Genomic DNA, 14,362 nt, shown 5'->3' on the forward strand with positions numbered 1-14,362 from the left:
GTTTATCTGTGTGTCGTGTTGCGTCTGTTGACACAACACAGACGAGGTGTTGCGACAAAGTTGTGAAATCTTTGAAAAGCTTTTTGCATCAGAGGCGAAGCTACAATCAGCAGGCCGAGCTGGAGCCGCCTGCGACAAACGCTACATAAACAATGGCCGCCTTTGTGTCACCAGCTGGTGCATTGATGAGGAAAGCTATTGATAGCCGCTAACTCGATCACCTCTGCGTGCACGCTGCACTTCTGTGATATTTTCTGTTGTGGTAGATGACACATCACGACCACATCTAACTTAGCAAATTAACGAATGAAGTCTGGTGCGAGACGTCTGAGTTTAAAATAAGTTATCTTATGAATTCACATGCTTTGATATTTCAGGACCGAGCTTAGAGAAAAAGATTTATTTATATATCTATTTATGTCTCTATTGTTTTTTAAATGCGAGCAGACCGTAATGATGATACCTGCAGTCATGAGAGACTTTAATACTGTTTCCTACAAAGGAACACTTCAATTAAATCCAGTTTTAAGTTACCAAAGAAATAATGTTTTCATTCAAAACATCAACATTATAAAAATCAAAACAAAAGCAGAGGTAAAAAACAAAGAAAAGAAACATTTCTAAACTACCTGGCTGGCATGCATGCTACTACACAGAAAGACTATTTCTTTTTGTTCGTTTTTTTTCAGTCTGGACAGCTCTTTTTTGTTACACACCCACATATTTACATCATCAGTCGACGGTGTGCCATTGAAATAAATCTCACACCAACCTCCAGCAGCAGCAGCAGCATACTGAAATAACTTAACACAACTCACAGAGCTGTGGGGACTCAAAGGACAAGTCTGGTGATATGATTCATTTTTCTTATTGTAAACTAATCCAGTGAAAGAACACAACTCTCAAAGCCTGATATGTCTTGTTTCTCCGTGACATAAAGCTACATTTTTGTTCATAAATTGTTTAAAACACAGCAGAGAGCCACACTGTTACACTGGGTGACATATTTCTTCTCAACGAGGAACATGGCCATTGTAGTTTTTTTCTCCAAAATTCACAGTTTTCCTGCTGTAAATACCAAATGTGTGAAAATAGTCCTAAACAAACGCACTTTTTACTCCTGTTTGAGTGATGTTTGCTAAAAGCTACAGTGCCACGGTTATTAAGGAAATTATTAAGCCTTTTTTTTAATAAATAAAAGTATAAATTTATGCCATGGAAGAATCATAATTTAACTTAAACTTTTAAACTTTAGACCTTTGTATGAATAGTTTGGCACTAAGTGTGGCGATTGATGTCACTTGCTTGATATGAAGCTACAAGAGCTGCAACTAATGAATATTTTCATTGTCAGTTAATCAATTAAATAATAAGTCAGTTGTTTGCTCAATTAATCGATTAGTTGTTTGGTCTATAAAATGCCAGAAAATGTTGTCAACAACTCAAAGATATCTAGTTTTATGTTGTAGAAGAGTAAAGAAACCAGAAAACATTCACATTTAGCTGGAACTGGAGATTTTTTCTTCAAAAAATGACCCAAATCAATGAATAAATGATCTAAATAGCTACATATTGATTTAAAAGTTGACAATAAATTGACTAAACTTTTTCTAGATAAAAGTATTCATTCATAATATGTTTTGTAAAGATTTATGTCGTATATAGCAACAAATGGGATTGTAGCCAGACAGGGTGGAGAAATCCAAAAGCATTAAAAGAAATGCCACGATGCATGTTGACGATTTGGATGTCCTCGACAAAAGAAATTCTTAGTCGACTAACAAATGAGTTAATTTAATGAACAGATCTGCAGAAAGAATCATGCAGAAGCACTTTAAATCTTGTGTTTACCAGAGATGTGCTCAGAAGTTTTTTAGAATGAGTCATTCAGCTTGAAAAAATCATAAAAAGTGACTAATTGAGTTTAGAAACCAGAGCCACCAAAACCAATTAGTTGACTAATCGCTCTGAAAGAAGGCAGCGCTAGTTGACAATAAGAAAACTGTAGAATACCAGCAGACTTGTCCACTAAATCTTTTATCACATTGTTCACACAAAACGAGCGGTCTAAGGCCCATCTGAAAAGTTCTGCAAAGTCCCAGATGAAGGTCCCATCCACAGAGAAAATTCCTGTTTAATCTTGTTTAAGTATCAAGAGTCACATATTATCCACAGAGATGTCACAGGCATCATGTGTCCGTCAGGTGCGCCGAGCTCGGGGAATCAAGCCGAGGGGTTTGATTGGATGAACAGAATTAGAGCTCCAGTCAAGCTGCGAGTTAATTGGCTTGGAAGCCGCTCCGCTGTGTGAAACGATTGGAGGAGCAGCTTGGTGATTGGACAGAGGTGCTGAACGAGGGGATAGTCGCTGACAGGAATTATTGAAAAATTACGTTAAAGCTCAATTAGATGAACGTGGTTCCTCTGCGTCTGTGCCAATAATGAGCGTGAAGAACGAGTTGTTTTTGCTGCCAGAGGAAAACCTGCAGCAGATTATTCCTTATTGATGTCAGGGGCAAAAGTTAATGTCAGCAGCGCTTGAACACGCTGTACTGTACCTTCTGATTTAATTAACGTCTATAGGAGGCGGATAGTGGAAGCAGATGTTGCCCTTAACTTTGACCCACATTCACACACAACACGATGCCAACAAACAGTCTCATTCTGCCCTTCCTCGTCCTGACAATGGCTGGCGGGTGCTGGGTGTCAAATCTAATGAAACAGTCAGGGAACAACAGCTGAGTGTGTGGAAGCGGGGTTGGAGGGGTGGAAAGAGGACGGAGGGAGGGGAGGGGAGGGAGTCAAGACACAAGTGTCCTTGTCAGAGCCGAGGCCGGAGAGAGAGAGGGAGCGAGCTGACCGCAACAACCAGCCCAAAATGGCTGCCAGTCAAAGAGAAAGAGTGGTGTCTCTGAGCGCCGTCACTCCTCTTTGGGTGTGAGCTCACGCCAGATCCCTCAGGCGGGCAGAGGAGGCGGGCCAATAAGCCCGGCAGAGCTGCAGGGTTGAGCTCCGGGTCTCTGAAGGGCCCCCCAGTTAGTTAGAGCAGGATTTGAAGGCTGCACGGGGAAGTGTGACACCAAATCTCATCGGATTCTGAATTTATTTCCTCATGTTTCCGTCCCTCTCTCTATTTGATTGGGTGGGAGGATTAGGACTGGATTACCCAAGGAGGGGATGTGCACCAGAGTGTGTGTTGTGTTTTGTGTGTAAAGGTCGGGGTCTTATGGAGGATGCTTGTTTATTTACGATGTGACCTTGTGGAGGAGTGTGCTGCAAAGTGTGCAGCAGTGACACAGACACGTGGAGGAGGGGAGCGGAAAACCTCCAGATGACCGAACACAATGAGATTAAGGCTTTGCCACATGCTATTGTGAGCAGCACATATTGTTGGAAGTCAATCGTCCATGTTTTTTTTAGGGTTAAAGCAGCTTTCTACTCTCAATCAGTGGCTCCCAAAACGAGGGTTGGGGATCACAGATACATTTCAGGGGTCTCAAGATGATTTCTTCCTCTAATCTTTGCTTTTGACCTTTCACCAAGGAGGGTTTGTTTCTGGCTCAGTGTGCTGGTTTGTTTGTCTGGTAGTCAGAAAAACTGCTGGGCCGATTTTTACGAAATTTGGTGGAAGGTTGTAGCATGGGCTGAAGAGGAACACAATCTGTTTTGGAGTGGATCCGAATTACGGGTCAGATGCACTTATTTTTCCCTTTTGTTAACATTGCAGGATAGGGCTATTTTGATGTATTAGTGTGGTGTCTGAATAATTGGAAAAAGTAGTTCTGGACTGGGAAAATTTACGTAAATGCGGAAAGCCTGCAAATATTTCATGGCTCATCTGATCTGTTTCCTTTGCTCTTTGTTGTCATGCAAAACTGGAAATAGCTATCAAAGTTAAGAGCAATAAAACATCTTTTTGTAGCATTCATGTTGTTTCCACATTACAACTTAAAGCTCACGAACACACCAACATCGGAGCACATGAATGCACCATTCACCTTGGCGAAGGTTTGCACTCTCAGACTCTTTTCTTGTAAATTACTGGTTAATTTGTACTATTTCATTGGAAGAAACCACTGTTTGGTTAAACTAGTAACATCTGGTAAACATATGCAGGTGGACAGGGTTTAATTTAAGGAGGTCGCAGGCTAAGCTGTTATAACACAACCAGGGATCACTGTACAAATTAGTACACTTATCCTTTTTGATCACAAAAAAACTGGCACAATTTTCTAAATCCACCATTTGCAGCACATGCCCTTTGTAGTTTAGCAGTTTATTTTCATTTTAAGCCACTCTGGTCCACAATTAGAAGACTAATTTGTGCTTTGACCCATTTTTCTATCAATTTTCTGAGCAATCAGCCTCACAACACAAGCTGTAAACTTGGGTGACCTCGAGCTGTTCTAGTGTCATAAGACCTTTATTTTGAAGACATGCACTTGTCTTGGTCTTGTGCTTTGTTGGATTTGTTTTGATCTCATGCTCTACTTTTGAGAAACTGGTCAAGTTGTTTCTTGGCTGGTGATTCTCCCAACATGATGCATTAGATTAGTTTGATGTCAGAAGATAAATCAAACTTGTTTATTTCTGTCCACCCCAACTCTTTCGTCACTGTTTCAGAACTAGAAAGACAGTGTCTCGACTTGGTCTCGACTGCCTTTGGACTTGAACTTGGCCTCTTGACTTGGACTTGACAAATCGGTCTTGACTACAGCCCTGCTCGCAGCAGTTATCTCGGCAACTTTTGGATGGCTGAAATATATTTAATCTGATTTGCTTTAAAAAATTGTCACAATAAGGACGAACCTGGGGCTCATCTGTGACCACCTCAGACGACACACATTAGAGCACATGGGGAATAAAGATTAAAGGCATTGAAGCACAAATGCCAATGGTTCATCCAAGGGAATAATTTAGCAAAAGGAGGGATTGGAGAGCCTCTCGGTGGCACAAGAGGATACACAGGTGACTGATGAGAAAGTGGGACAACAACAAAACCCTTTTAACAGCAACAGCAGAGAGCTCCGGGCCCTGAGCTGCACACGTGTGTCACACATCGTTTTGATTCAGGAGAATAAAGCACACGACTAGGTATTTAAACGTGTGTGTGTGTGTGTTTACGTCCCCAGCATGGTCCAGTCTGACCTGGATTAGCCACTGAAGCTCTGCAGGGCTGCCGAGTGGACAAGAAGGGGGCAGAGGTTGCAGAAGGGGAGGGGCTGCAGTAATCTGCTAATCTCATTAATACCACGGCCTGCGGGTGCCCTGTCAACAAGACACGGCGAACAAAGGATGGAGTAAACAGCTGATGACCCTGGCGGCCTCCACTGACACATGCACTCACACGACACACATCTTCAAATCTGCTTCCACCAGGAAACTCTCTGGAGATAAAGGATAAAGTGGAGACAGAGGCAGGTTTGAGAGGGTATAAAGATAAAAAAAATAGCAACTGTCCCCTCAGGCCAGACGACCCTTAAAAGGCTCCACAGAACGCTGCTGCCTGTTCGTTTTGCTTTGCTGATTACACAGCAGCACCAGCAGGACCTAACATGGACCTCTCAGCTGTTCCCATCAGTCTGAGTCACTTCTCAACGCCGCCACACGAGGCGTCGCCAGCAGCGGACGGCAACATGTCTGCTTGTGTTTGACCCGGAGAATATAACTCGCTGGATCATATTGTCTGTTTTTATTCGCCTCTCTTAGAATACAACCAGTGGGGGAAAATCCTTGATGGTAGTTTTTGGAGCGATGCTGATTGATCACATTCAGAGATGCAGATCCAGAGGGGCAGCTGGGACGACTGGGACACACAGGGGGGTCAGACGGGTGGACAGGTGGACCAAATGGTTCCTCACTTCAAGTAAACTCAGGTGGATATTCCATGACCAAAAAACAACACAACTGTCAGCTTCTCTTAGCCAATAATTCCTCATTTCTGTCTGTGGATGGACGAGAGAAGAGCCCGACTGATTAATTAATTGGCCGACTTTGCAGACATTACAGATATATCGGTATTTATCGATATAGCTGTTTATTTTGTCTGATATGAACATACAAGTAATCCAGAAAATGGTGTTTTGGATGTTCCAGAAATAGTGTTAGCTATTTATTTTAGTTTTATTTATTCTCAGTTTAAATGTCAGGACGGTGAACAAACAATCCTGATGTTTATTTGGCTATTTAAATCAATTAAATGAATTCTTTATTTTCTGTTTTACATTTCTAGAGTTGGTTGACATGTAATAATAATAATGTTAAATATTTTTTAATAAAGTAATTTGTTTAACAGAGCAGCTTTCTGAGTGCTGTTGCATAGTCATATCAGTGCAAAAATTACATTAAAAAGGTAAATTTTCATTTTCCAGTGCAAAAAATTCACAATTTTGGCAGACATATTGATAATCAGTGATTTTTCTTGGTTTCAGAATCGGGCTCAAAAATCTCATATATCGGTCGGGCTCTCGATGGGACGAATGGCAACAAGCACAGATGGAGTGGTTCAACATGTCTACATAACTCTGTCATGATAGGCCTTCGTTGCTCCTGCAGGGCCGCAGAAGAAGAAAACGGGGAGACAAATGTGTGTGAGACGAATGTGTGTGTCTGTGTGCATGAGTGTACGAAAAGGCATCATACGTCCTCTCACCGATCCAGCACCCGACTGTAGTCCTGAGGGCCGCAGCCGCCCTCGCTCTTGAGTTCAGCAAAGACTTGTGTGAAATAGTGTGGGTCTGCGTTGATGCGCAGCATCTTGGCGCTGGTGGCGTCGATGATGGCGAGGCAGCGGTCCCAGAAGGCCTCCTTGCCCGCCTCCACCAGGAAGGGCTTGAGCGGGTACGAGATCTCGTTGCCCATGTAGGAGTAGGACAGGTAGAGGCAGGTGAGCAGGATGGCCTGCAGCTCGTGCTCCGACGCCACCAGGTCCCCGTCCACCACGTCTCGGCACAGCATGTAGACGAAGACCACGTTGGCCGGCGTGACGAAGGCCTGGTCCTGCCAGCCCTGCAGCAGCAGCGAGCGGTCCACGGCCCGCAGCCACAGCACTGGATCAGCCGGAGACAGGTGCTTCAGGCGGTAGCAGCGACAGCACAGGAACTCCCCCAGGCAGCGCAGGAGCTCGCTGGTGGACGCCTGCACGATGACGCGCTTCGGGGACGACGTCACCGTCCCTTGGGGGACTTTCTTCACAGACGAGAGCTGCTGGGACTTGCTGTAGCCGCAGCCGTGCCCCTGGCCCATCCCCATCCCCAGGCCGTAGCCCAGCCCCAGACCCAGTCCTGCTGGGCCCTCGTAGCTGGACAGGTTGGCACATGACAGCGACTTCTTCACGTTCTCGCGGTTGAGGTGCAGCACCGGGTCGTTCTGGTAGATGTTGATGCTGTTGTTGTTGTTGAGGGGGTCCCCGAGGGCCACCGGGCCGCCTTTCTTCGAGTTTCCCTTCTTCTTCGTCGATGCCACCAGTCGCTTCCACGTTAGAGCAGGCAGGAAGATGGACTGTCCCCTCTTCAGCCCGCGGTCCTTCTGGCTGTTGAGGGAGCGGCTGCTGATGCTCGGGTAGTGGCTGAGGGAGCCCGGCCGGTGGTCGTAGTAGTTTGATTTGCGAGAGCCAGGAGACAGTGATAGTACAGTGCCCATGGTGAGTCAGTGCTCCGCAGATTACTCTGCTGCTGTGTGGAGAGGAGACGCGTCTGAAGCAAAGATCTCTTAGTTCTTTATATCCAGCAGACGTGAACTCGAACAGCACGAAGAGATGAGTCCAGACATGTGAGCTGCAAGATTAAACCACAGAAAAGAAAGAGTTTGAAGTAAAATAATATCATGCAGGTCTTATTTACATGTATATATTGATATTGAAAAGCGACATTATCCTTAAATAAAACATGATTAAAAACATTCATTTTAACCACTAAAGGAAAGTTTCCAAAGATACAAATCACCAAACATCAATATAAAACATCTAAATTTGCATGCACTTTTCTGTTTTACACAAACTATATGTGTGAAGCTGTTCCACAGTGTGATATAAGACACTTTGTTCCTGGAAAAACGCGTACAACTCGATTGTAAAGGGTTAATAAACAACCTAATTTAATATATTAGCTTCTTTTCTCTGAAACCTGTGAAGATTCCTAAATGTAAAACTATTAAAAGGACTCTTCTCGTTCAAATAAGATGTTGAATGGTGCGTCAAGAACACATTTTATGCTTTTTACGCACATTATTCCCTTCTTCAATGATGTTAGAGGTTAAAAATAGACAATAAGACAATTCTTGTGGATTAAAAAAATTAAAGCATTGATTTATATATTTTATTTTATCTCATCTCTTTCCTCTTTGGAGCTGCTCTGGTGCTCACCTGTGTGTCGGCGATGTTTTTTCCGCAGTCCGTGTTGGTGCAAAGATATAAATACGAGCGCAAAAACAAAAATGTTTGTGCAGCAGACAGCTGGAGGTGGCAGCGAGCTGGATGCTGCTGTTTGTGCAGAATCAGAGGCAGAAAGTCGCTCCTGCAGAAGCTCTGACTTGTTTGAAGATGTGGAGGTGTGGGTCGGTCCTCGCCAGCCGGACTGCAGGTGTCATCCTCCGCTGCACCTCAGACCTCACCGGACTTCACTGAGATTAATTCTCTTTTTGTTTGTGTCTCCATGTCCGAAATTCAAACTTTCACAGTGTCTGAGTCCTTTCAATGCATTCCATGTCTCTGACACCGAGCGGAAAGTCTCCTCTGACTTGTCCCGGTTCTGGTCTCGGTCTCCGGTGCAGCTGTGAGTCCGCGAGATGAGCGCTCCAGTCGCCTACTGACCGGTGATCGGTCCCGGCAGCCAGTCCGACCCCTGAACGCTCCGCACACACCAGAGGCTGAGCAGCCAGTGAGCGCAGAGCGGCTCCTCACACACCGCCTCCCCGAGACACAGACTCCTCCTAACGGGGCTCAGCTGCCTCCACACACACACACACACACACACACACACACACACACACACACACACACACACACATTCTTGTACTTCTATCTTTGTGAGGGCCCTCATTGGAATACTGAATTCCCTTGCAAGGTTATAACAGTTTTGGATTTTTCATTAGTTTTAGTTTTAATTGGGTTGTGAATTTTTGTTTTCAAATTCAGTTAGTTTTAATTAGTTTTTAGAGTGAGTTTGCTAGTTTTACTTTGGTATTTATCTTTTTGAAATGCTTTAGTTTTAGTTTCGTTTGTATTAGTTTTAGTTTTTTGTAATGGGGTATTTGTTGGGTGGGAGATTAAAAGAGGTCACAGTAAATGTTGCCTTTATTTCCTTTGCCTTATCCATCTTCATTATGTATGAAAAAAGTTGACAAAGACGAAAATGAAGCACATTTTCACTATAATTTCAGTTAGTTTTGTAACCACACAATACAGTTTTAGTTAATTATCATTATCATGTAACCTTAACCCTTAAAACAAAGTCTGAAATCTCAAAAAAGCCTTTAAAGAAGTGAAAGCCGGCCGAAATGTCCTCACTTTGCAAAAATGTCCTCACTCTGTTGGTTAAAAACGTGTTCTGGTCCTCACTATGTAGGATGTACAAGAACACACACACACACACAAACAGTCCAGTGAACTTTAACCAACGTCTTTTACAATCATCATCATCTTCTTCAACGAAATGAAGGTTGTTGTATTTTATTTTATTTTATTTTTTACAGCTATATTATTATATCTTTTGATAAGTTTATTAGCCTTTAATTAACTTTATTAAAGCACATTTGTTACAAAAACATGCAACACAATAAAATATATAGCCCATAGAACAAACATTGGTTATTCAATAATTATTTAGGGAAAACAAAATAATAAAAATATAATTATAATTTATAAGGAAAAAAATGACGTACAAAAATGTATTTACAAATTAGGAAAACTTGTTAAATACAATAAAACATGTAAAACAAATTCAGTTCAGAAAAATAAAATATAATAAAATGTACATAACAACAAGTAACAAGTAAATAATATAAATAATAGTAAGCAATAAAAATAAAACTGATAATCAATTACGGGGTTATAATCAAGTCAAACTGTTAATTTACATTTATTATTATTTTTATTATTAAAAAGTGGGAAATATGTCAAACTAAATAAAATGTAGGAAAATTAAAACACTTTAATACTTTATTAATAATTAAAATATATTTTTAGAATAATTGATAAAAACATAATATAATCTACAATTAACTAAATATAATAAACAAATAATAATAATAATTATAATCAATAAAAGTAAAATCAATAACCTAATATTGAGTTATAATCAAATGGTTATAAAATAACCATAATATTTATAAAATATTTATAATAATAAATATTTAAATAAATGAGAATTAAATAGACATCACTGACACACTGGTCGTAGTAGTCGTGGCAGTATCAGCAGTAAAGGTGCAGGGGCAGCTCTAGTATTTGTTGTTTAATAAGTAAAATGTGCACAAATCTTTATGCCAGCTCTGCACAGTGTAGCACTGGTCTGATAAACGCTGTCAGCTACATAAAGTGCAAACGGTGCAGAATGCGTGCGGTCCAGTGGCGCCGTAATGACCTGACAGAAGTTATAGAATATTCCCTGAGAAACCTGGAAATATACGTGTCCAGCACTGGGAGGTAAAACTACAGGTTCACATTGATTTATAGTTACATTAAGTGTCCTCTTAAGACTCTGAGCTCATAAACCTCCCCAGAATCTTTGTTATAGTTACTGTTGTTGTTCTGCTGGACAGTAAACACCATGTTTTTATTTATTCAACCCTTCTGAACTCCTCTCATGCTGACTGACTGCTTGCTCATCGACTCTAAACCGCCATTAGAGGCAGATAAAGCTTTATGAATTAAACTGAAAGGGAAATATGAGATTATGAGGATATGACAGTGAGTTAAGTATCACCTGGGAGGGTTTTCACTGCAGGTTGGAGTGAGTAAGCCTCCGTCACGTGGTGCCAGGTCTGGTCTCGTTATGCAACGTTCTCCATGAGTCCATCCTGTGTTGTAGGTCGTGGAGCAGCCTGAGCTGTCGAGCATAAGAGGATCACATACAATGTTTAGGACAGACAATAAAAGATTAATAGGATGATCACTTCTTCCATTCATACAGCTTTGTTTCTGTCCATGAGACAGTTTACAGATGTATTATCATTTGTGAATATATACAGGTGCATCTCAGTACATTAGAATATCATGGAAAAAGTCAATTTCCAGTAGTTCAAGTCAAATAGCAAAGTATTGATGGTGCATAGATGGACATACTTTTCAGAGCCCAACATTTCCATATTAAACATACTTTTTAAAATTGGTCTTTTGTAATATTCTAATTTTTGAATTTAAGTTCATCATTAAATGTAAGCCATAATCATTATAATTAGAAGAAATTAAATAAATTAAGACATGAAATGTTTCATTCTGTGTGTAATGGATCTATATAATGTGTTATTTCAACTTTTTTGAATGAATTACTGACTTAAATAAACTTTGATATTCTAATGTAATGAGATTAATCTGTATATAGTGTTTTTGAGGGTCCTCGCCTTAATTGTGCTGTTTTGTCATGAAGCCTATATGTTGTGAAACTACAATTGTGTCTGTGTTGTGGTGAATCAGTTCATAATTGTTAACGTATGGTTTAAAAACAGTTATGTATGATTGTTTAATGCAATGTATCCTCAACGATTCATAGGATTTCTTACAAAGTGTGATTGTTAAATTTCACGTGAGAATGGAGTTGGAGTTTTACACAAGTGGTTAACATTATGAAACAGAATAACTTGGTTAGGTTTAGAAAAAAAAGGGTACTTTGGTGCATAACAGTGTGACATATTTTTTTTACCCATTTATCCACCCCAGCTGTCTCGTTACACAGACTTTGTTGCTCTTTATACTTCATCACCTGGTGTCTTTGGTCTGAGATCAACTTGCTGTGATGCCGGCCTCGAGTGTGCTTCTGTTTGAGAAGCTTCTATCCTTAAATCTGATAAACTGCTGGAGTGTTACTTTGTTTGTTTTTGTTTCTTTATTTACATCCTGCAAATCCAGTAGTTGTATACAGTCTAACTTCTCTGGTGCGCCCTTTAGTGGCTAGTGCATTATTTTTCGTAGGTACTTCGCCAATTCTCCAATTGCAAAATCATTATGTAATTTTAAGAAGAGGTTGCAACAAAACTTACTCCACTCTTTCAGAAATCCACTCAAAACCTGACTCCCACTGCCTAACCTGAACTATGCTTAACTCTAATTTCTGGTTTTGTTCATGTTCTATGTAAAGAGACTTTGAGAATCTTTAAAAGTGCTATATAAATCCGATCAATTATTAACAAGCAGAGGTACTTAGAGGAGCAATAGTCGAAGCTCAAATTGTGAAAAACCATGCAAAATAATTGGATGGAAATATGACACTTCTGTTTTCAGTTTTTTTATGCCCAAATTAAAAAAAATGCATACAAGTGTATGTTTATGTCCAAAGCCAAAGACTCTCTGGTCTTCCACGTCACTTGGACTGCTGGGAAAACAGAAAGAACAGTTAGATTACGTCTCGAGAATTCCCTGAAGATGGCAACTTGTGGGAAACCACAGAATAAACAAGATAAACACATGATAATGAGCAGAGAGATAAAAGAGAAGGGTGGTGGTGTGGTGTGCTGAAGATTGGGGGCAAAAGAAGACCACTTACATAAAAGCGTATACAGTATGTATACATTAAACAACATCAAACGAAAGACACCAATAAAAAGCATGTTCAACATTCAACTCCCACATGTTAGACTCTGTTAAATTCCAGTCTTAAGCTGACTGCAAGTGGTCCAGCCAGTACTGACTGACCTCTTATCCATGATCTGTTTTCTTCTTGTCTTCCAGGAAGAGTCGTCTTTTCTTTGCACCGTGCTTATAGGTCCAAAAATAAACTTAACTCTAGCCATAGGGAACATTGTATCTTCAACTGTGTGCAAATACGAGACCGTCTTCCCCTAAAAAAAGACATTGTAGCTCATTTGTACAACCCATATTAAAGTTTACTGTGCAGATGTGTGGTATAAAGAGCGATAAAGTCCATAGAGGGCAGGTGGGTCAAACAATCATGGGACTTTGTTCACATCCTGCTTGAAACTAGAAGTGAACATTGGGGTTATTTTTAACTTTATGTAACAAATGTAGCCATGTCACGTTCTACATCACATGAGCTCAAAGTAGAAACCAGACAAACAGCAGTAAAAATGACATCAAAGAGTGAATGTTTTCGAAAGCAAAATATTGAGAACAGAGTGGATAAGAATCACAACAAAGGAGCCCTCAGGAGTTTCTTTATCAGGAGCCTTTTTTTGGTCAAAACCAATCATCTGATTGATCACAAATCACTTTAAAACCCACAGGATACGTCTAAAAGCTTGTTTGGCAGCTTCTCAAACAAGCTGTCAGACTCTCAGCTGTCCACTTCGTTTATTATCACTGAGTCATCCTCCCACAGAAGAGACAAACTTTCATTTTTAGCTGCAAGAAATACAAAATTCCCCAGCTGTGCAATCACTGCAACGTTTTCATTATAAACATGTACAATATTTTTAATGATTCAGCCATTATGGAGGAAGACGTGGAGATTATGTCTCCACCCACTGAAACAACCACATTCAGCACTGCAACAACAATAAATAAATGAAGGCAAGGAATAGTTTAACATATTAACAATGAATAATGAATTATTATTAATAATTATACTAAAAAATATACATAGCTCATAGAAATGAAAAAAAAATAGTTATGAAAAATTAAATTAAATTAAATGTACATAAATGTAATCAGTTAAGTAAACAAGTGAAAAATAGTTATAATGGTAAGGAATGGAAATATGATTAAAAATCAATTATTGGGTTATAACTAAGTCATACTGTTAATTTACTTTTATTATGATTATGATTATGATTATTATTATTATTATGTCAAATAAAATACTTGAATTTTTTTTATGAAATAATGAATAACAATGTAATATAACATTGAATTAGGCAAGGAATAGTACAACATTTTGAGCAATAGCAAAGTATTTGCTTGATATTTCTGAGGGTTAAATGACAACATTAGGTATGTTTCCATCCACACAAAATTTGTATTTGCACGTTAATAAAACCTGAGTGAAAAAGCAGGAATTTAAAAATTTTTGTCCTGAAATATTGTAAAAAGAAAACATGAAAAAGGAGCAAAGGATGCATTTTGTAGTGGTAAATTAGCTTAGCTTAGCATAAAGAACTTTGAATTTGAGCAAAATTATTTGGACATAAATTTGGGCTTGGTGGAGAACGGCTTTTATTCTGAGCAGCAAAGCACAAAAGTTTGTTTCCCAAA

General features: G+C 40.0%; 1 protein-coding gene across 1 annotated transcript; it reads right to left on the minus strand.

Annotated features, from left to right (window-relative positions):
• Window positions 1-70: 70 nt before the first annotated feature.
• si:dkeyp-92c9.2 (uncharacterized protein LOC571482 homolog) lies at window positions 71-8,859 on the minus strand. The gene is made up of 2 exons (XM_059350369.1): window positions 8,363-8,859; window positions 71-7,775 (listed from the first exon to the last, which is right to left on the minus strand). Exon 2 carries the CDS (start codon window positions 7,639-7,641, stop codon window positions 6,649-6,651), a length of 993 nt encoding a protein of 330 aa, XP_059206352.1. The 5' UTR covers window positions 7,642-7,775; window positions 8,363-8,859; the 3' UTR covers window positions 71-6,648.
• Between the last annotated feature and the right edge of the window lie 5,503 nt (window positions 8,860-14,362).

The sequence above is a fragment of the Centropristis striata genome, chromosome 14, assembly GCF_030273125.1.
Source record: "Centropristis striata isolate RG_2023a ecotype Rhode Island chromosome 14, C.striata_1.0, whole genome shotgun sequence".
Taxonomy (NCBI): domain Eukaryota; kingdom Metazoa; phylum Chordata; class Actinopteri; order Perciformes; family Serranidae; genus Centropristis; species Centropristis striata.